At 39.5% G+C, this 28,000-nt stretch overlaps 1 protein-coding gene across 1 annotated transcript; it reads left to right on the top strand.

Annotated features, from left to right (window-relative positions):
* The first annotated feature begins 51 nt into the window (after positions 1–51).
* On the top strand, positions 52–27,950 carry LOC124273137 (little elongation complex subunit 2-like). Its single transcript, XM_046708351.1, is given in 17 exon segments — positions 52–221; positions 6,221–6,490; positions 7,254–7,401; positions 8,523–8,642; positions 10,844–10,981; positions 11,192–11,326; positions 13,724–13,883; positions 15,401–16,732; positions 17,286–17,441; positions 18,167–18,291; positions 19,377–19,506; positions 19,881–19,965; positions 20,859–20,909; positions 23,500–23,580; positions 25,100–25,220; positions 25,222–25,255; positions 27,296–27,950. Coding segments are annotated over 17 exon segments (3,210 nt in total). The 5' UTR covers positions 52–207; the 3' UTR covers positions 27,406–27,950.
* The last annotated feature ends 50 nt before the right edge of the window (positions 27,951–28,000 follow it).

Genomic DNA, 28,000 nt, shown 5'->3' with positions numbered 1-28,000 from the left:
ATTTTCATCAAATCTTCACCACTCTCCAATCTTTTGGTAAATCATGTTTCCGATCCAGAAAGTTGTATTTTCAGAAATGTAAACACGCTTCAAGCACGTTGGGAAAGCGTCTGCTGTCACAAGTTTGAGCTGAATCGATTTATTAGACCACGAAGGACTGCTCTATGAATTATTCCAGCATGAAAAGTCTCCAATTGCTGTATTGACATGGACCGTTACTGGTAAATCGCTGTGTCCAGAAATTCTCAAACCTTCATTCACACCACAAATGTTTGTAATGTACGAGTGACGCGAGTAGTTGTAAACGTTGCTTCAACGAATCAGTATTGGTTTTTCACCTGTTGTATCTCGACAGGTCAGCTTGTGGAGGCAAGTCAGTCCGAGCTGAGACTGCTTATAAATGTCAAATAAAATCCAGGAGCACTGGTACAGTGCTGACAGGTCAAGTATCATTCTTAGGGTGAATTCATACCACATTCGTCATGATTGGAAGCTGATGCAGCCCATGTGACATGTCCAACACTTGCACTTGTAAACAAACAAAGGTGTGTGTGTGTGTGTGTGTGTGTGTGTGTGTGTGGGTGTGGGTGTGGGTTATCCCATACCAGAGCCCACTGGCTTCTATTGCTCCAGCCAATTTCTGGTGTCCCCCGCCGTGATGTTGCTGGAATATTGCTAAAAGCGGCGTAAAACCAAACTCAGTCAGTCAGTCAGTCAGTCTATTGCTCCAACAATACGATAGGTTTATGTGAAAGTTTCAAGCTGCAAAATTTACTCAACCTGCACTTGCTCTCACAATAAATTCCAAGTTAGAAAATTGAACCCCAGCAAGATGTGAATAAATATCATTTGATCATCATGTTCTAACACCATGGCGCATTCTGTGATGTTGTGCATGATTTATCTAGTCCAGATACTGTTATTGAGGATATATGGTTGAGTGTTTCATAACAAAGATGTTCTCATCTTACTGGCTCACTCCCCTTCACTGATATCTTGTACCAGTAATGGGCATTGACATCTTGCTTGATAAACTACATTCTATAATCTTGTATAAAATTAGAAATATGTTAATGAAATCATTTAACAAACACATCTAACATTGCCTAAGCATTACAGTCTATTGTGATATTTTAACATGAAGATTCAAGTGAAAGATCTTTACAAGCTGCTTTTCAGATCTTGAGGTTCATGGATTGATATATCTGATATATGCTATAGCAGCAAACCTTTATGTCCCCATTAATATTTAACATTGTTTTACTGCATACCTCATGTTTAGTTGTGTGTGGATACATTCCTTCCCAGCCCTCAGGAAATCCAATAGTTCAGTTTGTTTCTGGGGACCAGTTACCAACAGACAGGTCTTCTGAGAGTAAACCCTCTGATTCCAAACAGGAGATTTACAATGTACACCAATTTGAGGTAAGCTCGGGATTGAATAATGTTGCCATGGGTACCTCCAATGTGATGTAATTAGGCATTGTCAGTGTGCCTGCTTCTGTGCTTACAAACAATTAACTAATCTCTTAGGAAAACACAAAGCTTGTTTAGGGCTTGGACAATTAAAGCAATTCACAAATCTTTTTGGCACAGATTTGGGTTTAAGTGACATTTTTTACAGTCAGCAAATGGCTGAATCTTTGTGTGAACACATGTGTTTAGTGCAATTACAAATTTGTATTGCATCTGTTTCATTGTTTTATTTACAAACAATTGGTAAGATTTCCGCCAGTATCACCCTTAAATTTTAACCATGAGGAAAAATTTCTTTGAGTGGCATTTTCAGAAGTTGGATATGTCTTTCAGTATGTTCAGATACAGTTAAAGAAACATGTTAAAACTCATCCTTATCAGATGAGGAATATATATATATTCAGGTGATATGATTTAACTGGAATGAAATGAATGAATGACATGGGTGGAAGTCTTTCCGATATCTCAAATGTACTTACACCTTGAATCTATTCTCTGGTCCCGACTAACTCACAATATAAATACATATTACACCATCTCCAACTCTGGTCTCTTTCCCAGCTTTCTGTCGAAGTCTGTTCATTTATCTCGAACTTCATATTTGGCACATAAAGAACTGTGAGAACCACCAAAAAACATCTAACAAAGCAACTCTAGATTTGTGTACACCTGTATCTTGTGCATTTCCTCACACATGTAATAATGCTGTCAAATCCCACAGCTGTTTGAACCAGTTGCTTAGCCAGTTATGTTTCCCTGTAATTGTTTAGAATGTTTGACTGTCACAGTCTCCAGTTTAAATCCCAGATCTACCCTGATAATGGTTCTATGTTTGTCCGCTATTTTTGTGGGTTTAACCTAAATATCTGGGCTTAGATTTTTGAAGCTCTCTTGCACTAAGCTAAGATAGTCGTAAATTAATGTTAATGTATGGCACTAACGACTATCTTAGCGCTAAGAGAGCTTCGAAAATCTAGGCCCAGAGTCATTCAGCACTTCAGGCTTTCCTCCCACCTCTAAGTGACAGCCTCTCTTATAACAGCAACAAAATGTCAAATGACTTAATACCTAACTCAGGCACTCGTCACCTTACCGATATTATAAGAGTGGCATGAAAATTGAAATAGTGTCACAATTAGGACTGCACTGTATTACCGGTGTACCGGTAGATTGCAGTAAGCATTTTAAACGATACATATTGCAATATTTTAGGGGCGGTGGGGTAGCCTAGTGGTTAAAGCGTTGGCTCGTCATGCCGAAGACCCGGGTTCGAATCCCCACATGGGTACAATGTGTGAAGCCCATTTCTGGTGTCCCCCGCCGTGATGTTGCTGGAATATTGCTTAAAGCGGCGCAAAACCAAAACTCAGTCAGTCAGTCAGCAATATTTTAACTGAGAACCGGTATATTGGGAAAAGAATATAGATGATTTTTTTGTGATTATCTTTATGGTTTAAATTAGAATCTACACAGACTTTCATACACAACTGATGTTTTCCTTTGACAAAACGGCATACTGTAATGCTATAAATTGTATAAAAAAGAAAATAGAATCCCTGACTATGCAACCTAGTTTTGAGATTGCTGTTATCAGACTCATAACATATATCAGGGCTACAGATAAGGGGCGTACAGGCGTAATGTACGCCTCAAAATCAATTAAGTACGACATAATATAAGATTTCAAGCGTATCGTGTATGCACATAAATACCTATGTACGTCTAACATTTAATTTCCGTGCAAATGAAAATCTATTTCGGATAAATACTTGTCAAGTTTCTTTTGTGAAACACGATTTGACACATGAGGAAACCCTGACAGTAGGAATCACTTGCGTTGCCATGCAACGATATGCGTCACTATTTTTCGATTGGCTAAAAACTACACTGTTCCTATTTATATCCAGTCGGACCTGACATTTCGTGCATCACACAGTCGCTCAGTTATTTCTCACGCGTCTTCAAATACAAATACATGGTTGGAAATAGTGATCGATGAATCGTCCAGACAAACCACATCACCAACTCGCTCACACAAAAACATGTCAGCACTCCTCCAAAATTCTCAGTACACCTCCTATTGCAATATGATGTGTAAGTACACTCACACCCCCAATAGTTATCTGGAGCCCTGATATATGTTTAGGGACTTATAACGTAGAAAATAGGATTGACATGCACAATTCACTCACTGTCAAACACTGAAGTTCCCAATATATGTACCGCAATAGGGAACCTGAATGATATATTGCAATACAATTAGTCATGCAAGCATCATTATAATTATAGCTAAAATACATGGAATTATCATGCGGCCCTCCTGTTATCAGAAATTTGTGGTCACTGATATTGGACAACCTTAACGACGGGCCACTATCAGTTCTGTTGTCAAGTGATAGTTCGACATTAGTGGCTTTCGACTGGCAGATATTCTGGGTCAAACAAGTCAAAGCAACTCCAAATTCCCGCTTTAAATAGCGGTAATATGAGCTTTCTTGTTGGTGCTAACCTTAACAATTGCACTATTAAAACTGTTGATGGACCAAAACCGGAACACTGTCATAGCTTGTCATGTTGCCTATGGTCTTGTCAAAGGCCAAGGTCGAATATCGTCATTTTCTGTTGTGGCGCCACTTGAATTGTTCGATGTGCATTCGGGCAGTCAAGCCCGTAAGAAGTTGGTTTTGGGTAAACTTACAGTCAAATTCCTTCATTGTTTCCTTTTTCTTTTCAACACAAATTCCATGTATTTTAGCAATACCAGCGTATTTTTGAGGGCATTATCATTTGCAGAAGCCCTTGGTCTTTATCAACTGCCCTCCTTCGTCGGGCAGTTAATGGAAGACCTCGGGCTTCTGCAAATGATAATGCCCTCAAAAATAGCATTACCCTTATACCAGCGTATTGATTCTGTCATGGCATTGTTGATGTCATTTGAATGTTGTTATGATGAAAGATGGGAATGACATCACATTAGAAACAATTCATGTTATTGCCCCCACTCTCACTGAAGAATGATGACAATTTTTATGGATATACAACTTCCTTTATTCTGTGAAGGGTGACCTTTCGACAAGCTGTCATTGTCAAGTAAATGACAACTTTTTATATTCATCAACTCAACTTCTAAAATGCTTATCAAAGAACCCACTCTCACTCATGAAATGCAAGAAGTTTGACACTTATTTTAAAATCATTTTGACACACAGGCTCATATACATAATGATGATCCTCAATAAATGCCCTCAATGATCTTGACTTGGTCTGTATATATCAGTGTAATGTAGACAATGATCTTGACTTGGTCTGTATTTATCACTGTAATGTAGACAATGATCTTGACTTGGTCTGTATTTATCAGTGTAATGTAGACAATGATCTTGACTTGGTCTGTATTTATGTGTAATGTAGACAATGATCTTGACTTGGTCTGTATTTATCAGTGTAATGTAGACAATGATCTTGACTTGGTCTGTATTTATCTTGAGTCTGTAATGTAATGTAGACAATGATCTTGACTTGGTCTGTATTTATCAGTGTAATGTAGACAATGATCTTGACTTGGTCTGTATTTATCTGTGTAATGTAGACAATGATCTTGACTTGGTCTGTATTTATGAGTGTAATGTAGACAATGATCTTGACTTGGTCTGTATTGGTCTGTATTTATCAGTGTAATGTAGACAATGATCTTGACTTGGTCTGTATTTATCAGTGTAATGTAGACAATGATCTTGACTTGGTCTGTATTTATCAGTGTAATGTAGACAATGATCTTGACTTGGTCTGTATTTATCAGTGTAATGTAGACAATGATCTTGACTTAATGTAGTCTTGTTGGTCTGTATCAGTGTAATGTAGACAATGATCTTGACTTGGTCTGTATTTATCAGTGTAATGTAGACAATGATCTTGACTTGGTCTGTATTTATGAGTGTAATGTAGACAATGATCTTGACTTGGTCTGTAGTTATCAGTGTAATGTAGACAATGATCTTGACTTTGTCTGTATTTATCAGTGTAATGTAGACAATGATCTTGACTTGGTCTGTATTTATCAGTGTAATGTAGACAATGATCTTGACTTGGTCTGTATTTATCAGTGTAATGTAGACAATGATCTTGACTTGGTCTGTATTTATCAGTGTAATGTAGACAATGATCTTGACTTGGTCTGTATTTATGAGTGTAATGTAGACAATGATCTTGACTTTGTCTGTATTTATGAGTGTAATGTAGACAATGATGTTGACTTGGTCTGTATTTATCAGTGTAATGTAGACAATGATCTTGACTTGGTCTGTATTTATCAGTGTAATGTAGACAATGATCTTGACTTGGTCTGTATTTATCAGTGTAATGTAGACAATGATCTTGACTTTGTCTGTATTTATGAGTGTAATGTAGACAATGATCTTGACTTGGTCTGTATTTATCAGTGTAATGTAGACAATGATGTTGACTTGGTCTGTATTTATCAGTGTAATGTAGACAATGATCTTGACTTGGATCTGTATTTATCTTGGTCTGTATTTATCAGTGTAATGTAGACAATGATCTTGACTTGGTCTGTAGTTATCAGTGTAATGTAGACAATGATCTTGACTTGGTCTGTATTTATCAGTGTGATGTAGACAATGATCTTGACTTGGTCTGTAGTTATCAGTGTAATGTAGACAATGATCTTGACTTGGTCTGTATTTATGAGTGTAATGTAGACTTTGCATGAATGTTTGTTTTTCAGGAAGGAACCCATAAATGGCACAACTGCATTTTTCTCTGAGGAAAGCTTTACCCGAGTATTAGGAAGTGTATCCCTTCAAGAAAGACTAGCAATCAAGTTTAATGAAATTCGGGGTGATGTGCAATCCCTTCCAGGTACCTCACAATACCAGGCACATGCATCCAACACTGATGCGACACCAACACAGGGGCCAAACAGGAAGGACCCTGGGGATGAGGCTAAGAAAAAACAAGCACCTGCTTTGAAGAAGGATGCAATCAGTCAACCAGGGTAACATATGAAAATATAATTATTGTGCAGGGGCAAAACACAGGGATTCATCTAGGATACCTAATGAATGTGTGTGAGTGAGTTTAGTTTTACGCCGCACTCAGCAATATTCCAGTTATATGGTGGCGGTCTGTAAATAATCAGGTCTGGACCAAACAATTCAGGGATCAACAGCAATATTCCTAATGAAGGGCCCATAGCAGGCATTTGAGGAATAACAAATTATGTTATTTTTTTAACCAACTTTATGGATAATAACTTATTTCGTGAGTGCGATGTTTCGATGTAGATTCTTGTACCGTTGTAAAGCAGGAATGCCCTCACGAAATAAAAGAAGTTGTTATCCATAAAGTTTGTTCGATGGTGTACTTCCCAGCTTCTAAAATGCCGCTCAACAAAATAAATTATGTCATTTGCATATGTCCTAGGACATCCCTGCTTGCGTCTCTCCGGATTTATACTTCTCTGATTTGGTCTACGTACCGGTAAATCTTTGTCAACCATTATTGATATGTTTTATGAGACCAATGTTAGAAATTACCTTGTGAATTCACTCAGCAAAAGTTATGTTACTCGAGTTGGGTGTTTCGTGGTACATAATGCTTTTGGATGGTAAATGTCTGAGACCTGGATTATTTTAGGCTTTTCTACCACGTTTAGTTTACCTATTGTAGCAAAATTGATATACTGTCCAATATTTAACCATTTTACCCAACTTACTCACTTAATCTCAGTATTATTCATGGCCAATTTATTTCATCAGACAAACGACAAAGAATCCCAAAGCTCGCAAATCCTCACTGAGTTGTAAGGAGCAGCGACGTTACCTGGAGCTGTTCCAGAAGTACCTGGTGTCGTACCGACCACAACAACCCACTCAGGCAGAGATCAAGGAACTCACAGAGTTTGAGGTACAAAGTCTCTTCTGTAGGACACCATTCCAACACAAAGTATGCCCCTGGAAACAACATACCCGTGAAGATCCGGGTTTGAATTGTTTTCAGCAACACCACTTCAGTAGTTTGTTCAAAACACTGCTTTTGTTGAAAAATGCATAGATAAATGTGTCATCCCTCAATGGTGACATGAAATATGCTAATTTCTTTCAAACATTTTTATAAAGTTTTTGTTCAAAGTTACTTCTCCAGTATTTATCAAATTCAACTGATATTCAGTTAACAATGATCAACTCTATGATCTTTGTCAATAGCCAGTCCTATTACTGTGAGCAGTGTTAAACAATAAATAGACAAACCACTTATGACCAGCCTGTTTGGATATCTTGTCTATCAGTGTATCCAAGGCAGTGTTTAAAATAAAGCAGGAATTCAAGGGGACCTTCTCATAGCCCTCGTGTTAAAAGTTGTAGATAGTGGAGCTTAGATTCTAATTATTCAACAGGACCTCAGTACCTCAGATGTTGAATACTTCCAAGGAGAGAATATGTCGCTCATTATTAGGGATGTCACAATACATTAGTTTCATGAATCGACACGTATCACGCTAACCAGGTCACGATTCAATTCGTATCATGATTCCTATTTTCGTGGCATTATTACATAAATGTAGTTACATTTTGAGTATTATTATTTCATATTTTATAATTGTCCATGAAAATATCAACATTTTTTATTCTCAGAGATTAAAAAGTTCTAATTTCCCATCTTTGTGCATGTAAAATAATAATTTTTAACTCTCATAACATCAAAAAACATCATAGAATACATAAACATATTTAAACCGATACTTTCAAAACTAAATATCTATACAGTTTTGAATGTATCAATAATTGTATCGTCTTTGAAAATGTATCGATGCATCGATGTTTTGTTGTATCGTGGCATCCCTACTCATTATGCCAGCTACTTGTGTAGCTGGCCGTTACTGTCAGACTGCTGTCATATAGTATAGAAGTAATGAGTGAGTTTAGTTTTACGCCGCACTCAGCAATACTCCAGCTATGTGGCAGTGGTCTGTAAATAATCGAGTCTGGACCAGACAATCCAGTGACATAGCCCTTCTTGGTTTCTAGGCTCTCCAGCATAGAGTAAACAGTGAACAGGCTGACTTCCTCAAGTACACCGAGCTCGTGGCCAACAGCAGATACTTTGAATATGGCCACCTAGTGCCTGCAGCAAGGAAGTATGTGGATGTAAGTATCATGTCTGTCACAAGATGCTAGCTCAGTGTGTGGAAGCAGCGGTGGCTGAGTGGGATAGATGGTTGACTTTGTGTGCTTGTGATTGGGTGCCTGACTCTGAGAGTGTTGGATTGGGTTCACAGATGGGACTCAACCCAACCAAAGTTCTGGAATCTGCACTTTGCTGAGAAAGTGTAATCCCAAATATAACTTGTTACAGATGCTGTCTCAGTAGATAGAGGTTCACTGGTTATATATATATATCTGTGGTATTGTTCTGTATGTGGTTGTGTAAATGACGCTACTTCTGGTCTTCTTCGTGTAAATCATTACCTGAGTTGTGTCATGGACAGTTGAAACATCAGGATGTTCACACATGAGTGAGTTTAGTATGACGCCGCACTCAGCAATATTCCAGCTATATGGCGGTTCACAATATGATTTCACACAACATTCTGGCGTAATATTTGCGCAATATATTTTCAACTGATATTCTGACACAATATTGTCATGCATCAATTGTTATTTTGTCACATGAAGTCACATGAAATCATCTCACAAAATTCTTTCATGATTCTCACACACCATTCTCACATATATTGACACAACACATTAGGAGCATTTTCACAATGCATCCTTCGACAACAGTCATATGTGGCATCTTCATGACACTGCAAAACATGACATAACCATTACAACACAAAACATGACATACCCATTACAACACAAAACATGGCACACAACACATGTATGCGCATGACACACTAAACTTTCCGTTATAATGAAAAGACCCCCCCAAAACAACCCATACTCATGAGAAAAAAAACATGGCATGCTCGTGACAACAGAAAACATGGCATCCTCATGACAACACATAAAACATGGCATTCTCATGGCAACACAAAACATGTCATGCTCATGACAACACAAAACATGACATACTCATGACAACACAAAACAGCATCCTCATAACAACACAAAAGATGGCATCCTCATGGCAACACAAAACATGGCATCCCTGGCAACACAAAACATGGCATCCTCATGGCAACACAAAACATGGCATCCTCATGACAACACAAAACATGGCATCCTCATGACAACACAAAACATGGCATCCTCATGACAACACAAAACATGGCATCCTCATGACAACTCAAAACATGGCATCCTCATGACAACACAAAACATGGCATCCTCATGACAACAAAAACATGGCATCCTCATGACAACACAAAACATGGCATCCTCATGGCAACACAAAACATGGCATCGTCATGACAACACAAAACATGGCATCCATGGCATCCCTCATGGCAACACAAAAACATGTCCTCATGACAACACAAAACATGGCATCCTCATGACAACACAAAATCCTCCATGGCATGGCAACACAAAACATGGCATACTCATGACAACAAAAGATGGCATCTACATGGCAACACAAAACATGGCATGCTCATGACAACCCAAAACATGGCATCCTCATGACAACACAAAACATGGCATCCTCATGACAACACAAAACATGGCATCCTCATGACAACACAAAACATGGCATCCTCATGACAACACAAAACATGGCATCCTCATGGCAACACAAAACATGGCATCCCATGACAACACAAAACATGGCACACAAAACAAAACATGGCATCCTCATGGCAACACAAAACATGGCATCCTCATGACAACACAAAACATGGCATCCTCATGGCAACACAAAACATGGCATCCTCATGGCAACACAAAACATGGCATACTCATGACAACACAAAACATGGCATCCTCATGGCAACACAAAACATGGCATCCTCATGACAACACAAAAGCATGGCATCCTCATGGCAACACAAAACATGGCATCCTCATGGCAACACAAAACATGGCATCCTCATGGCAGCACAAAACATGGCATCCTCATGGCAACACAAAACATGGCATCCTCATGTCATCACAAAACATGGCATCGTCATGGCAACACAAAATATGGCATCTACATGGCAACACAAAACATGGCATCCTCAGGACCACACAAGACATGGCATCCTCATTGCAACACAAGATATGGCATCCTCATGGCAACACTTAACATGGCATCCTCATGGCAACACTTAACATGGCATCCCCATGACTACACAAAACATGGCATCCTCCTGACAACACAAAACATGGCATCCTCATGGCAAATTTACCCACCCCTGTTTCAGGAGAAGCTGAATCAGCAGTGGCGACGTGTCGACCAGTATGCCAGGTACTACGTCCCCCACAAGACCATACAACTCTCTGTCCCCAGCAGTGCAGACTATGCCCCCACACTGGAGCATCAGAAACTGCTGCTGGAACTGGTAAGAAGGGGGTCATTGTTCATGGACTATTGCAAAAAGCGGCGAAAAGCCGTGATGGCAGTGAGGTGCCAAAATCTGAATGTGTTGTTGAAATCCCATATGGGATTCACTTTACTGAGAAAGTGGAATCCCAAACATTTGTTGCATCTATCACAGAAAATGGTGCCACAGAAATATGGTTGTCTTTGACGTCCCATTATTTGTTTTCAGGGTAGTTTCCCCAAGATCTTCCTGCCTGACATGAGCCGTGCACAGATTGAACTGCCAGTGCTGTATGACAAGATCAACAAGCGGTTCCCTAGTACTGGCAGAAAGACCAGGAACAGCCAGGCATGGAACCATGAGGTATGGTCCCAAGTTCTAGCCCAGCTTGGGATCCTGGTTATCCCAGCAATGTATCCTGTCAAGAAATTGAGTGGTGGTCAGACAATGCAGATTATTGTGTGTAATGTCAATCTCAGGATTGTCTGGTCCAAACTTATTTACAGATGTAAGCCAATCACCTTGAATATTGCTGTATGTGACATCCAACAGTCAAAAAGAGAAACATTATACCTGGAATGCATACCATTCATTCAGTGTGTCAGGCTCACAGTTGTCATGAAATTTGCTGTATAGGCCGGACCAATTTTATTTCTTGTTTTACGGATCCGCCGGTCGTATTTTTTAAAGAATAAGGAAAAAAATAAAAGTTCATTTTCCCGACTCAAAAAATAAAATCCTAATGTTTTATAGGTCAAAACTGTAAATTTACAAGAAAAGTTTTTTTTAGATTGTGGTTTGCCCCATGTACACTTCATAAATTGTCAAAAGTAAAATGCTTTTAGTATTTATTTATTTTTATTTTTATGTTTTTTCCTCCTGCCTTTTGGTTTTCTGAGTACAAAAATCCGTAAAACAAGAAATAAAGTTGGTCTGGCCTATAGTTGTCCCTTACATGTGACAGGATCAGATGATTGTGGCTTTCAATCCCTGTTTTGTCAGGAATATCATCCTTGATTTGTCATCACAAAGGTTTACGTTTCACCAAACTGTATTGGCTCCCTCCCTCTGCAAGCCGTCTGCGTTCTGCTGTTTATTTTGTTGACAGTTACATAGACAGATTCTTTAATACAAATGCATGACATCGGTGATTTACAATGTGATTAGGTTGTCAGACAAAACATCCACTTGCACAGTTTGAGATCGATTGGCTCATTGGATGAAGAGATATTTACAAAAACCCGGGTCCACATGCATTTCATGCCAAACTATAAATGTCAGGGCATCTGCATCTTGGCTTTCAGTGCTTGATTTGCTTACACATAGACAATCTGTCTTGAGTGTCTTTTGATATCAAATATTTCAACATAAGTTGATAAAAGGTGTATGCTCCAGGGCTCGTGGAGGGGGTTTTAAATGTGTTTTGAGTGATTACATATTTGATATCTACAAACTCACATGGCTGAGATTCAATCAAATGGAAAGCTGCTAAGCAAGTTTTGTCCCAGAGGCATTTGTGATGTCATTTGATTGTCATGTCATGGTAACAGATGAAGTCACAGTTGTCTGAATAGCATTGTGATGAAATAGAATTGAGGTGATCTCTCCTAGGATGATAGACTTTGAAAACTATTTACAACTAATACACTGTTTACACACATCTTTGCTAACAAATATGGAGTTTCTTCTCTGTTGATGTTTGTGTGACCTACAGGTGTTAAACACATGTGTGTAATGAATTGCAACTGAGATAACATAACATGATAGCTACATTAATGGTCCCTAAGGGACCGTTCATAATTTATGGCTGGGGTGTGTGTGTGTGTGTTGATGATGATTTTAAGGGGGAGTCACCCATTTTGTTCTGGGGAGCTAGGGGAGGTCATCAATTTTGTACACACGTACTAATGGGGGGTCAGCAATTTTGTACATAAAAATATGTTTAAAATTATGCTTAGAAATTATGGGAAGGGGAGGGGGGTCATTGATTTTGTACATGACATGCAGGGGGGGCACTTATTTTGTACATAAATTTTAGGGGGGGTCATTCACATTGTACATGTTTCTCCATAAAAATCATCCGTTACAACATGGCAACCATGTGCTAGCAAATGTAATTCAAGAGTCCAGTGAATAAACCACCATCATACTCCCACTTGAGTCTTAGTATTTGACTATATCATTTGTCAAACCCATACAACGTGAAGATCCAGGTTAGAATGAGCCTTCAGTAACCCATGCTTGTCGTAAGAGGCGACTAATGGGATCGGGTGGTCAGGCTTGCTGGCTTGGTTGACACATGTCATCGTATCCCAATTGCGCAGATCAATGCTCATGCTGTTGATCACTGGATTGTCTGGTCCAGATTCGATTATTTACAGACCGCCGCCATATAGCTGGAATATTGCTGAGTGCAGCGTAAAACTTAACTCACTCACTCACTCAGACCTCCCAGGTGATGTGTATGCAGTGTTTTACATAGCTCTTCCGAAACTGGGAGTCCTGGGGACTCAGGGCATATGTATTCTGAGAGTCCATTTCCAAAATTGGGAGTCCATCAATTTGCATGCAATCATTAGAATAATGATTGTAAACAGAATGTTTATATTTTAATATGGGATATCATTACAAACTCAGAAAAAATTATATTGCATCCACAAGGACTCACAGGATTTTAGTTTGGGGGTACTTAATCAAATTTCTGTGTCCAATACACAGGAATCACATGTCCCGTAAAACCCTGGTGTATGTGTTCAACAGGTATGCAGCAGAGACATCAATGCCGAGATTCTGGCAGAACGTCATGGCTGTCAGCTCGTCACATGTTCCGCATCTCTCAAGTGTCTTGTTGACAACCACGCCCCCAAGTTTGACCGGGACTGGGAAATCCCTGTAGTCATCAAGCAGTATGAACATGACTGTAAGTGTACTTGCTTCCACATTGCTTCACATGTGGAGCGCAGAAGTACAGTGGTAAGGTGTCTGCCTATCACGCTGAAGGCCCGGGTTCGAACCCTGGTGGAGGCACCTAGGTTCAGGTGTCCCGAGGTGGGCATATTTGCATAATATCCATGGACAAGATACTTAGATCCACATTGTCTCAGTTCACCCAACTGTAAGATGGGTACCCCGTGAGGATTTGCTGGCAGTGTGAGTGTTTAGTTCATTGCGCCTAACAGGCAACATGGCTGTATGATCCCCAAGGAGTTGAAAAAGTATCGTAAAGTATAATAGTGTCCTATGACCTGGGATAGTAATGTACATAGCGCCGTGAGCAGGCAAAGTGCCTGGATATGAGCACCATATAAGCGGACTATGACTGTTACATGCAGCCATACTGGGGATGCAGGTGACTGCAGCCATACTGGGGATGCAGGTGACTGCAGCCAAGCTGGGGATGCAGGTGACTGCAGCCATACTGGGGATGCAGGTGACTCCTGTGGAGCCGTGTAAGGTTTAACATAGGAATGGTGTATTTCTGTTTGATAAGGACAAACTTTATGGATGAACAACTTCTTTATTCGGATGATGCAACATTTTGATACAGATTTTTGTGTCGTTGCCAAGCAGGTATGATACGATACAAAAATCTGTATCAAATCGTCACATCCAAATAAGGAAGTTGCTCATCCATAAAGTTTGCCCTTACCTGATTCACCAACTTCTAAACATGCCACTCAAAGAAGTTATTTCTGTTTGTTAATAACCTCTGAATGTGGTTGCTCACAATCCATGGTTTACTAGTTCAGGGTCAATTCTCCACACTTTCACTCTCGTGTTATACAGATGAAGAACCATATGCACAGTGCACTTTGGTAGATCCAGCAGATGATATACATGTATTCAATTGAAATGCAGGTCTACGATAACTTCTCTTTTGTCAGGCGACAGAGTGTTCATTTTCTGAACTATCATAAAATCAATGGCAGAACTAGAGAGACCGCTAGCTGACGACAGCATGTGATACTTGATGACATTTCTGGGAGAAATTCCATATATAGCATCTTAAGGTTCTAAAGTTAGGTCGTGATGTTCCCGTGTCAAATCTACGATCTCCAGTGACCGAGGCAAAAGGGGACCCCTGTATCTATAGTCAATTGTTCTCAAACATTTCATTGTATTCTAGGTTAAACGATGTCCAAGAGACCCATGTGGTTTTGGTACCTTGTAGTAATTTCCAGAACTGTCAGTCTACATATAACACAAGTCTGACTGTAGCACACCACTGTCACATACTGAATGTCAACAGAAACAAAGTAATATACTTGTAACACTGTTACACAATGAATAATACTGCCACGTAACAATAGCCTTCCTTAGATTGTCTGGTCCAGACTCATATATTTAAAAGTTTCAGTCAGAAATTGGAGTTGGAATATAGCTGAGTGGTATTGATTAAGCTGATTAAAGCATTCAAAATGTCCTGTTGTGTTTCAGACGGAGACATTAGCACCAAGCAAAGAGTTGTCTACATTGATAAACCCTTTGCGCCTAAGGTGATGACTAGTAGAGAAAAGAACACAATGTATCACAAGTACGCACTGAAGACATTCATCAGCCATCCAGGCCTTCCTAAGGGGCAGCGTCTTGCCACACACAACACTCCTGCAACCTCAGCGAAGGAAGACAAGCACAGTAGGCCTAAATCAGCAAACCCTTTTGATGAGGATGTGAACATGGAAGACTTAGAAACATTCGGTTCTTTTGACTTCAGCAAACCTGCCAAGACAGTGGAGATGAAGAATCAGGAAGGTTTGGTAGATCTGGAATCATTTGGAATTATAACTGGAAAGAGACGTAAATCTGAAACCAAGATGGACAACCGTGAAACGAGTGATAAATCAAAAATAGACATATCCAAACCTTTGGATGGTAGAAATGATTCCAAAATCAATGCTTGTGAGCAGATGAGCAAGATAGGAAGTGATAAGGAGGACTTTAGTGGAAGTAAATCAGTTTCCTCATCTGCCAGACCATCTGATGGTGGTTCTGAGACCAAGCAAACTGATACTCCCAAACTTGACACCAGTGATGCCTCAAAAGTGCCAAAGAAAGTAACAAGTGTACCTAAAGTTCCAAAATTCAGTTCCTCTGGTGGAGATACATCGCAAGAGGATTCGTTAGTGATTGACCTCCCAGAATCACCCAGTCCATCTCCCCGCACAACAAGGTCAACAAGGTCACAGGCAAAGAAGAAAGAATCAGAAAGTTCTGAGTCTAAGTCCTGCCCTGAAGTTGTTGCTGTGGCAGTGAGAAGTAGCCCTAGATTGACCAGGCAGACAGATGTGGGGAAGGATCTGATCTCAGACAGCACCGATGATGAGAGCGGACTCATTATTGACTTTGGAGATGAAAATGAATCAGAAAATGAGTCAACCAAGAGAAAGACCAGATCACAAGGTCGGTCTGTGGAGTCAAATGAGTTTCCAGTTCCAAAACGGATTCTCAGAAAACGAAAAACTGAACAGATGAGAACATCTGTCGAGTCCGAGTCAGATAATAGCCCTGACAGACATTCATCTCGAGTCACAAGGTCAAGGTCAAATTCAGAATCCAAGGCCTGTGACGATCCTGACAGTGTAGAAGCTGTTAAAGAGAAGGTCACGAAGACCTTGTCAGTTACTGCACCTGATGACAGTGGTAAAGATGGGTGCAAGGAACCAGCAAAAACTTCCAGTTTGGTGACTGAAGTTAGTCCCTCTAAAGTGGACACGATTATGATGAAAACTTCCACTGATGACCTCAGTCAGTTGCCTGCGACAAAAGAAGGTGATTATATATACACATGTTTTGAGGATTTAGATTTAGATCAGTTGTTATATGTCTTGAGTAAAATCTGTTGATACAAGTAGGGTTTTCAATTTCAACTTTGGCATTAAGTCTTTACATCTACTTCTCTCTAATATATTTTTTTATACTCTTTGACAGTTTGTTTGGTAGGATAGATAGGTTTGCAGTTTCAATGCATCAGTTAACAGGTGACTGTGGTAGCAGGTTTTGATTGTTAATGAATTTGGGTAAATTAGTGTAATCAGCAAGTTTAGGGTAGTTTTCTGCATTTGTAGTTCAGCTCAAACTCCAAGCATGTTCCAAAACCTAAATCTTGCCTACTGGTATGTATGAACAAAAATGTTAACTGCCTTTTCTCTGTGTGTTACTGATTTTATTGGAATAGCAAATAATACAACAAGTATATCAATTATTGCAAGAAATAGATAATTAATGTCTTTGAAGACTTTTAAGCAGCCATGACTGCAAAGATATATTATACAGTGTTTAGTTTAGTTTCTGTTTTGTAACTAATCTTCATGTTTCCAATCAGGCAAAGACATGCCCCCTTCTGCCAAGAGGCCAGGGAGAAGAAAAACCATGACAACAGCAGGAGTGTCACCACTGGACTCCATCCTTCAGATGCAGGAAAAGATGTTGCCAACAGCAACCCGAGGCCAGGCTGGTTCATCAGGACAAGACACAGAGGGTAAGCTGGTGCAGTCACGTCAAAATGTGACATATTGCTTTATCATATGGAATTTTGTGATTGTACACATTTCAAGCCCATAAACTAACTAACTTTCTATTAGTTCCTTTATGATTCATTAAGAGATTGATTCAGTGATGTGCAACCTTCACTATTGAGTTTTCCTATGGCATCTGCTGATGAGATATGGTGATTCGGAACCTTCCCCAGTCATTGCTTGATATAACCACCCACAGCACTCTGGAGACATGTTGACTCAGTTTAATTCTTTCGTTTAATGATTCGACATCATCTGAAATAAAGTGAAAGTAGTGTAATTAATTTAATTTGCATTAAATTTATGCCTGACTGTTCCGATGGATCAGAAAAATTAAAAGAGACAACTACTTAAATTGTTAAAGATTACAGTAACTACTTACTTGTAAATGGTGATCAATTGAAACCATTGTCTGAACTGTGTCTACTGCAAATCTCTGACAGAGACATTAAGGTTGCTTATCAAATCAATTAGTTATTATACAGATCAGCCTAGGATTGTATATGTATGAGTACATTTACACTGTCCACTGTTTTTTCTGTACTGTATGTAAAGGCTTTTTGTCCTCTTGCATTCAGGCATTTTGGCGAGCATTATTTTCTCAAACAAGTAACAGCAATAGGTTTGTCGTCATGATATTCCACCCAAATATACAGTAATTCCCTATTCCCAATGCTGTATTTGTCAGAGAACCTGTCCCAGTTTCGACAGCCCGAGGAACACAACACGTCTTACAATCTATGGAATTTCTCCGGACTCAGCTTGCTTGTTCGAAATTCATGCCATGGAATCCTGAAGGGGCTCACCCAGAAGGTAGTTGTACTGTACATTTACACTGTGACTGCTTGACACTGTATGACACCGTGGGGCGCTCTAGGACACTGTTTGACACTGTGACATCGTGGGACACTCTATGACACTGTGAGACACTGTGAGACATGTGACTGTTTGACACTATGTGACACTGAACAGTTTGACACTGTATGACACCGTTTGGCATTGTGGGAGACTTATGGCACTGTTTGGCACTGTGGGACAATGGATGACACTGTGGTGTTATAATGGGGGTGTGGTAAATATTGTGCTTGTTACTCTATGTGCAATAAATAAAGTATTGTTATGGAAGTTATAAGGCCTGATGTTGTTTATGTATAATCATGTGTTCAACTCTTAAATCCTTGTGATATAAGAGGAGAAAGCACAATGCTGCTTTATGTGAGTGTTCATGTATTGTCTGTTTTTGCACAATCTAATGTAGATGTGTGTTACAGTATAAAATCTGGCTAGCTATTCTCGAAACGTTCATATCCCTATGAATTTCTTAAGCCCATTCTTAACACATTGGCTACGATCAATGTTAAGAATTCTTAAGGGCTACAAACGTTTCGGGAATAAGGCCACTGATTCTTGAGCAGAAATGCTTTAGTGTGAACTCTAGGTACTTTCAGCATTGTGTGCACATGTTACTGTTATGTTTTACACAATATGTCATAGATTTTGTAAAATCAATCATGGAACAAAAGTTTTATTTATTTAGACAAAGTTATGCATGTATGTTGCAACCTGGGTTTGTCTGGTGCCAGTATGTATTTATGTCAACATGTACTGGTGCCAACTAAATCAGCTTCCTTTATTTGAGATTCTTCAGTCGAGCCTTGTAAGTTGTACTAGACTGATATAGGCACAACGCTGCGTCTGCAATAACTTCACTGTAGGTGTGAGATATGAAATCACGTGTGATGTATCCACGACATTATCATAGTACAACTCAACATTGCAGTTGTATCAGAAAGTATACTGTATTATGGCTTGGATGAAGTGTTGAGTCTGATATATGTACATGGCTATGTTATACTATGATTAGTGCTGTTGTAGTACATGTGTATAACGTGTGACAGACCCAGCCGGTGCTGATTGTCCCCAAGCTGGAGTACCAGGTGAAGTTCGGAGTGGAGCAGGTGACAATCAGCGAGGTCTCCCGGGACTGGATCTCCTGCTACACCAAACCCAGCACCAAGCTGGTTCGAGGTCTGGATCCAACACAACCATTCCATGTAACAGTTATCTATGTTCCATGTGTAGCATCATGGGAAGGGGGGCACCTTGGTGGTTTAAGCATCTCTTTGTTTTCCAACTGGTTTGAATTTACTCATGGGTACAATATGTCAAGCTAATTCCTGGTGGAATATTGCTAAAGGCTCACTTGAATGGTTTTAAACTTAATAACTGTGGACTGTATCGTTTTCCACATGCTGTTCTAATACAACTGAAACAATCGTAAAAGCTGTGTTAATCCCACACACAGTCTCAGTTAAATTCGTTGTCAGACAAAGTTGTCAACAATTGAAGCATTACTTGTGGGGAAAATGAAACTGTCTGTGTAATATTTTCATTTTGCGTAGGTCGAATTAATGCATTTACATCAGAGCTGGTGAAGATTGATGAACTGGAGCTCAACTCAATCGTCAATCCGTCCCTGCCTTTCGTGTGAGTTTGCAGGATAATTTGTTTTATTGACAGTTAATATATTGATTGTTTTTTGTGAAAAAGAGAGAAATTGCAAATAATTTTTAGCAGCAAAGGTAGAATGAAGTAAATTGGGATAACGTGTTTCAGTATGATTGATTGTTTCAGTGACGTGTCTGTGAATAACATGATTAAATGTAACCATGAAGATCTGGGTTAGAATTGATCTTCAGGAACCCATGCTTGTCATTAAATGTGACGTACAGGATTGCGTGGTCAGGCTCATGGCCTTGGTTGATGCATGCAATTGTATCTCAGTTTGCATTGACTCATGCCCATCATGTAAGTCAGGGGATAGTCTGGTCCAGACTTAGTTATGTACAGACTGTGGCCATGTAGCTGGAAAATTGCTGAATAACTTTTGGATATATGTCTTACTGAAGCCTGGTCAAAAGGTGGCCAAACATTTGAGAAAGAACATGTGAGATTCTGTTTAGTTCTTCAAAAGGGTTTTGGAATAAGTAACAGTAATGTTCATGGAGCTGGTCCTATTGGTGATAAAGTGATCACTTCCTGTGTACACTCCTATGGTGGTGTACTTGTAAATTTCCTATGTTAATATTGTCTTTGGGTTGTTGATTATTTACACTTTTATTTTGTGGGGTTGGTTGACCCACTGTAGTTAAGTATAGCTTTCAGTGATAAACAGACCCAGGTATGCTTATATTTATCAAGAATCTGCTCTAAGTGTCGTGTTTTTAGATAGATATACCCTGTTTGTTGGCAGCGTGTATAAATGTTTACTATCTGAACCTGTCTCACGGCCAGGCCTCACTAGTTTGTAGCATGCCATTGATACAGACAGACTTCTGTGCCTCACTGGTAGGATCCTCACAGCTCTGTTGTATTTTCAGACCAAGCAACGCACTTGCCTCTTTACACAGTCTTTTCCTCAATCTCACAGAGTGAGTATATGTTTGATATAATGTTTTACTGTTTCGACCACTGTGGGAATTTCAGGTTAGCATAGGTCAGCAGCTGGAGACAAAATGGATCCGTAGTCGTGGTAACTTAGTTAAAGGTCACATGCAACCAAAAAATCAAACATAATTAAAACACAGTTATCACTTATTCATGACATATAATATACATTGCTGGTTGTAAAAAAACATATAAACAAAATTATAAGCGTACAATCGCAAATCAAAAGTGCAAAATTGTGCACTTCGGTTTACTTCCCAAGAAACGAAGCAGCCGGGATACCGAACCCAGTCAGAGCGGGTGGGTGTGCACTCAAGTGTAACAGCTGGTTCATTTGCAGATGCCTTCCTCACGGCTCATTGTGTGTGTATATATAGAGATGTTGGGTTTTGTAAATACAGGCTCATTTTTGTGTATAACATTTTGCAATCAACAGACATCATAACATGTCATGTGTTCAAGTATCACACCTGCCTGTCTGTGTAATTACATAATGTGACAGAGACCGAACTCGGGCCATAAATCAATGCATTTTGTTTATGGTGTATAGCCTGATTGGTGTTAAGTTCAAATTGCATGTGGTCAGTGATAGCAGCTGTGTATTGAATATTGTCAGACAGGCAGGCAGACACACAGGTGTCAATAAAACAAGACATTGAGTTTTGTCTGTGACAACGACATATCTATATCACAGTTAGAAATTCTGTACAAAGCTGAATAATGACATTGCTTTTAAGTATCGAACTGAGAAAGTGACTCGGTAAGAAGAACGTGTGGTGAAATAGACAAATGAAATTATATAAACAGTTAATTTACTGTCATATCATATAAAAAAGCTCGCACCTGTGAGATATCAACAAAACATTAGAAAAATAGCTCACACCAAAGCCTTCACCGAGTATTCACCCGACAACCCGCTTCCAAGCTGAGCGAACCTATTTCACTGCGCACGTGCTATGAGCGCAGCCCAGCCGTTGAAACCCGTTTTCCCCAGAAAAGTCGGGGGAAAATTAGTGAAATGTTTGAACTCCGATTTCGCGCGTTTTTTTCCATCGCATTATTTTTTAACTTTATAAGTTGAATTTGCATTTTTGACGATTTGTTTCGGTAAGTCCATACCGAAGGTATCAGAATCTGCAAAGTTGTGTTTTACGTTGCATGTGACCTTTAATGGAGTGTCATCATACCCAGTAGCATATTTCTTGCTTATTATATCAATCACTGGATTATCTGGTCCTGACTCCATTGTTTATTTATAGGCTACACTCACAGGAATAGAGACAGCCACTAATCTGCTCATTTGAAAATCTTCAAGGATAAGTTGATTGCTCCTAAAATATGTCTGTTTTGTGTTAATCCATAGGCTGAAATGAGCAGCAGATGTGTTCATCAACATGGTCTAGGCCTGTGCATGTAGCTGGAATATTGCTAAAAGCAAGATTCTAATAATGTCAAAAAATATGTATTTCTTGATTCTGTGATTCTCTCTGAATCATGTGGAGCAGATGTGGTTCCTGCTGATGCCCGTGACTTTAATCAAAATATATCTGTGTTCAACCAGCAGTGAGTGGGTACCCGGTAGGATGAGGTAATGTGACAGCTGACATTCTCGTACTCACTGACAGTCTGGGCTCTATATTCCCCAGGTAGTGATGTAATATAATGGTGTTTGGAGCCTACTCTTAATGATAGGCTATGGTGCATAACTGTATTTCAGTGGTTTCTTGCTTTAAGTAGTGTTGCCAATGATAACAAATTTCTGAGAAACATATGAACACAAATTTGAAAACTGGTGTAAAAAAAACCCCTGCACTGCAGAGGTACAGATAGGCTGCGTATCTGCGTAAATTACGCAAATATTTATGCGAAAACTCAATTCCTATTAAGTCTATTGCATACAAGTACGCTTGAAATTTTGTAAATACTCAATAGATGTGATGTTACACGCGTACACACAAAAGTGTCAAATCTTAGCTTGCGTACCGGTGGATAGATAAAATAACTGAGGTATACTGAGAGGTTCTGTTTCAGGACATGAACTTGGCAACATGCAGTCTCTCTTATCGTTTCTCATACTACAGATCAAATATATATAACAAACACTAACATTTAAACTTTATTATATTTTAACAATTAATGTAAAATGACAAAATACCCAATTGAGTTTGAGTGAGGTGGGTACAATTTATTTGGTTACTCCAAGGAAAATTAGGATACCCAATTGAGATGACCACAAGAGAATACATAACTCAATGACCCAAAACGTTATCTGTAGCTCTGTGCACTGGGTTGTGTTGTGTCCATGCATTCTTAGAGACTTAAGGCCTTAGGCCTTGGCTCCATGCTTTTGAATGTTCAAACAAACTTCTCCAACCAGCAACAACAGACCAGCAGATGCTGGTGAGACTGCATCATTCCTGCTGTCACCTGTTTTCCTGTTGTGATTCAGTTATAAAACAACTACAGAGACTAATGCTTTCTATATTTCTGAAATAACTCTTATTTTTTCTTCGAATTGTATGCCAAATGATACAAGTTGTAAACTGATTGTGATATAAAATTGTGTATTGTCAGGCTTCCTGTAGGTCAGTATCTGCTGCGTCATTCAAAGGGAGACAACTCCTGTCAGCTTCAGAAGCAGACAGATAACAAACGGTGAGTTGGTGTCTGATGGAGGTATAAAGTATAGATGACATTTCTTAATGTACATTTCAATACACCAGAAATGTTTGAATTAACATTTAATTATTTTTGTCAAGTTCTTGCCCGTATCCATTTCCTGAAGATCAAGTTTATAAGTAACACAATATATCTATGTATCTCTCTCAGAATTTGCAATGTTTTTGCTTAAGAAATGGTTTGTTACTAATATGATAGTTCATCTGATAAAGATATACATGTATATGTATATGATATCATGGTAATATAAACTATTAGAAGATGAATGAATGCACAAGAGGTGAATTCTTCCCAGTTGCGCAGATCGATGCTTATGTTGTTGATCACTTGATTGTCTGGTCCAGAGTCAGTTATTTACAGACTGCCGCCATATAGCTGGAATATTGCTGAGTGGCGTTAAACCTGCTACCATATAGCTGGAATATTGCTGAGTGTGGCGTTAAACCTGCCGCCATATAGCTGGAATATTGCTGAGTGTGGCGTTAAACCTGCCGCCATATAGCTGGAATATTGCTGAGTGTGCGTTAAACCTGCCGCCATATAGCTGGAATATTGCTGAGTGGCGTTAAACCTGCCGCCATATAGCTGGAATATTGCTGAGTGGCTGGTTAAACCTGCCGCCATATAGCTGGAATATTGCTGAGTGTGGCGTTAAACCTGCCGCCATATAGCTGGAATATTGCTGAGTGTGGCGTTAAACCTGCCGCCATATAGCTGGAATATTGCTGAGTGTGGCGTTAAACCTGCCGCCATATAGCTGGAATATTGCTGAGTGTGGCGTTAAACCTGCCGCCATATAGCTGGAATATTGCTGAGTGTGGCGTTAAACCTGCCGCCATATAGCTGGAATATTGCTGAGTGTGGCGTTAAACCTTCCGCCATATAGCTGGAATATTGTTGAGTGTGGCCCTGCCGCCATAGAGCTTGAATATTGCTGAGTGTGGCGTTAAACCTGCCGCCATATAGCTGGAATATTGCTGAGTGGCGTTAAACCTGCTACCATATAGCTGGAATATTGCTGAGTGTGGCGTTAAACCTGCCGCCATATAGCTGGAATATTGCTGAGTGTGGCGTTAAACCTGCTGTGATATAGCTGGAATATTGCTGAGTGTGGCGTTAAACCTGCCGCCATATAGCTGGAATATTGCTGAGTGTGGCGTTAAACCTGCCGCCATATAGCTGGAATATTGCTGAGTGTGGCGTTAAACCAAACCAACCAACAAACCTGCTGTGGTTGAATATTGCTAAAAGCGGTGTAAAACTAAACTCACTCACTCGATTACCAGTTTTACAGTATGTGTTCAAACATGTTGTCTTGCTGTGGGAAATTCTGTGTTTGAAGCAAGAGATGGTAGTCCTTATTGATCACTTCAAGTCATATTACATGACTTGGTTGCAGGTCAGTGTTCATTACTCAGTGATACTGTAAACATCCAACGAACAAAATTATTAATTTGATGATCTTTAATTTGATGTTCTGAATTTTTCCCTTTAGGGGATCGTATGACCTCAAATTCAGCTATATGGGTTTCGGACAGAGTGTTGCCCAGAAGACCGAGTCAAGTGTTCCATGGATCCCCATCGACCCCACAGTGCTGCTCCCTGCTCACCGGAAACAGGGGGCGGATCCCCTGCACATTTGAGCCATCAGGTAGGTGTCACATTGCAAGATTAGTGGAAATGTTATAGCTCACCTGTATCAGTAACACTCTGCATGTCAGGTGAGGACAGGGCCTTTGTGATATTTGTTTTGTTTTCAGTATGGTTGAAAGAGCTAGACTCATGTTTTAAGCTGGAATTATCAAACCTCATCAGTTTTAAATATCAGACCTCGTTCCCTTATTCTATACTGCCTTGTTTGAAAGTCATCCAATCAGAATCACGACTTCTAAATTCTTGATTTGAGTGAATGAATCATTCAGACAAGCATTTTTATTTCTGTATCTTGAAAACATATAGTTAATGAGTTGTGATGGCCAACTCCCAGACACCCCACAGCATTATATGTACGGTTGAAGGTATTCTTGTGCTCTGTAGCAGTTATATTTGCCAAGATTGAAGCTGGCGTAAGATTAGCTCATGGACCCTTCCATCCTTTATTTAGGTTGGGCAATCAGAGTTCACTTAACATGTGCTTCTGTGGAGGCAAATGAGGCATTACTCAAAATAGTCTATCAATGTCAGAGCTACTTTATGGAAATTTCTGATTGCAAGACAACGATGAAACTTGAGACACCCACTCATCATGAGATAAATTGCTCCTTTTGATCCTGTTAGTTTTCTCTTGATGGATTTGAAAATCAATTGCAAACTGCACAAACACTGTCCTCTCATTCAGCCATGTTTCAGAAAGAACATGTAAATGTGATATCAGTGGCTAGTTATTCTCTGTGTACCCACAGTCACCCTGACCTATACGTGTTCCTTCATTCGTGGGGAATTTGTCTGGTAAAACTCAGTGTTGGTAGACAGTCATTTCCTGTACTGAGATAGCAAGTGTCTAGGTCTGCTTCTTGCAGAGGTTGTAGACAGGTCTAATTCTTTCAAAAGGCTTCATTGTTCATCCGTAGCATTAGATTCAGAAGGGGAGATCAGGTTAAATAGCGTGTAACATAGTGTTACCTCAGGTAGCGAGGAGTGTGTGTGTATATCCTTCCCTCTGTTTCTGCTGGTACTGATCTGGATCAGTGTTGTCATGCCGGTTCAGTCAGATACAAGGCTGCAGATTAACATGGAAACCCCCACAGACGCAGAATGCTGGCGCCAAGGTTTGTTTTATGTCCTTCATGCTAAGCTGGGTAAAGAAAAGATCATTTTATATATTTGGGGTGTGATTCAGCCAGGATCAAACCCCAAAAGTTTTATCTTTATACCAGGTTGCCCTTTTACACCAGGTTGCCCTTTTACACCAGGTTGCCCTTTTACAAAGAAACCTTAGCGCTAAGGTGATCATAACTCCAATACCTTAACATTGACTTAAGAATGGCATAGTGCTAAGGTTGCTTTGTACAACGGCACCCTGGTCATGGAAATGGAAAGACAAGACTCACATGTAAGTGGTGCTCCCTGGCTGTACAGTAAAGCTTATGCTGTAAGAGTTGTATATTTGTTTTTGGTTAAATAATAGCAAACCCTGTGAAAATAAAGATAAAATCAGTTTTGAACTGCTGAAATGCTGATGCAACTTTCATGCTTTGTGATTTTGATTATTGACCCCTTGACTATTAAAATGTTGCTTCACTCTTCCTGTCAGAGTAAAGGAATTGTTGTCTTGAAGCAGAATAAAAATCTATCTTTAGCCAAAATCTAAGTCACAACAAGCAAGATCTAGCCCTTGTGGCATCCTTCACTGAAGAGGAGTCCATACCTATGTTCCAATGGGAGTAAAGATTTGTAAGGAATATGCCAAAGCTATATTGGGTAATTCCTGACCTATTGTTATGATGTTTTTATATATTTAACCTGCATATTTGTACACAAGCAAATCAGAAATAATTGGGTAATAATGATAATATATTCTGTGCAGATAAGAAGCTTATCTGGAGCTAAGAACAAACGTGCAATACTCAAAGGATAGTCAACAAGCTATTGGGGATATGGATTAGCTACAAACCAAGATGTAGGACGGTTATTACACTACAACTTTCTGCCTTTATGAGTCATGATGTAACAGAGCACATTCTTGTTTCAGATTACATCCCACAAAAACAGAGGAAGATGATGAACACCAAGAATAAGAAGAACAAGAAAGGCCAGAAGAAAAAAAAGTCAAAGGGGAAGCAAGCTCTTCAGAAAAGATGAAATCGCTATGTGGGATTTTTGCTCGGTCATTATACATGATTTATCGTCTCCTGAACATGATGTTCGTTGTGAGATTTGTTGTGAGAAACATTTCCTCTCATGATCAAGGCTGGGTGAATGTATGGTGCAGTTGTATAATGTGCTCACGGGCAGAGTTGTGTCCCTTTGACCTGCCAGAAACCTAGGAACGTGGGTTCAAACCTGGGATTTGCCCTGATGATGTTTATGGGTTTGTCAGTGCCCTGTACCTGCTGGTGGTCTCATAGAAGTAGTGAACACTTAGACATGTATCATGTCAGGCTTTCCTCCAGCAATACACTGTGATATAACTGAAATACTGTTGAAACAGCATTAAACCAAACTCCCTTACTCATAATTACTTGTGTAACCATTAATTTATTACATTACAGTTGAATATTGTTAATGAAAATCGAACATTTTGTACACCACATACCTATTAAAGAAAATGACACAAGTGTTTTGTATCTTATGTTTGTGAAATATACACTTGTTATTTTGTCTAAGCTAATAAACTGATATTTGTACACAGTTGAATGTGTTTTGTTTGCTGAATGTGAGTTCTTGTAATGTGATT

The sequence above is a fragment of the Haliotis rubra genome, unplaced genomic scaffold (assembly GCF_003918875.1).
Source record: "Haliotis rubra isolate DU_JTF1 unplaced genomic scaffold, ASM391887v1 Scf177, whole genome shotgun sequence".
NCBI classification, from domain to species: Eukaryota; Metazoa; Mollusca; class Gastropoda; order Lepetellida; family Haliotidae; genus Haliotis; species Haliotis rubra.
The sequence above is the reverse complement of the archived record's forward strand: the minus strand, read 5'-3'. Positions and strand labels throughout refer to the sequence as shown.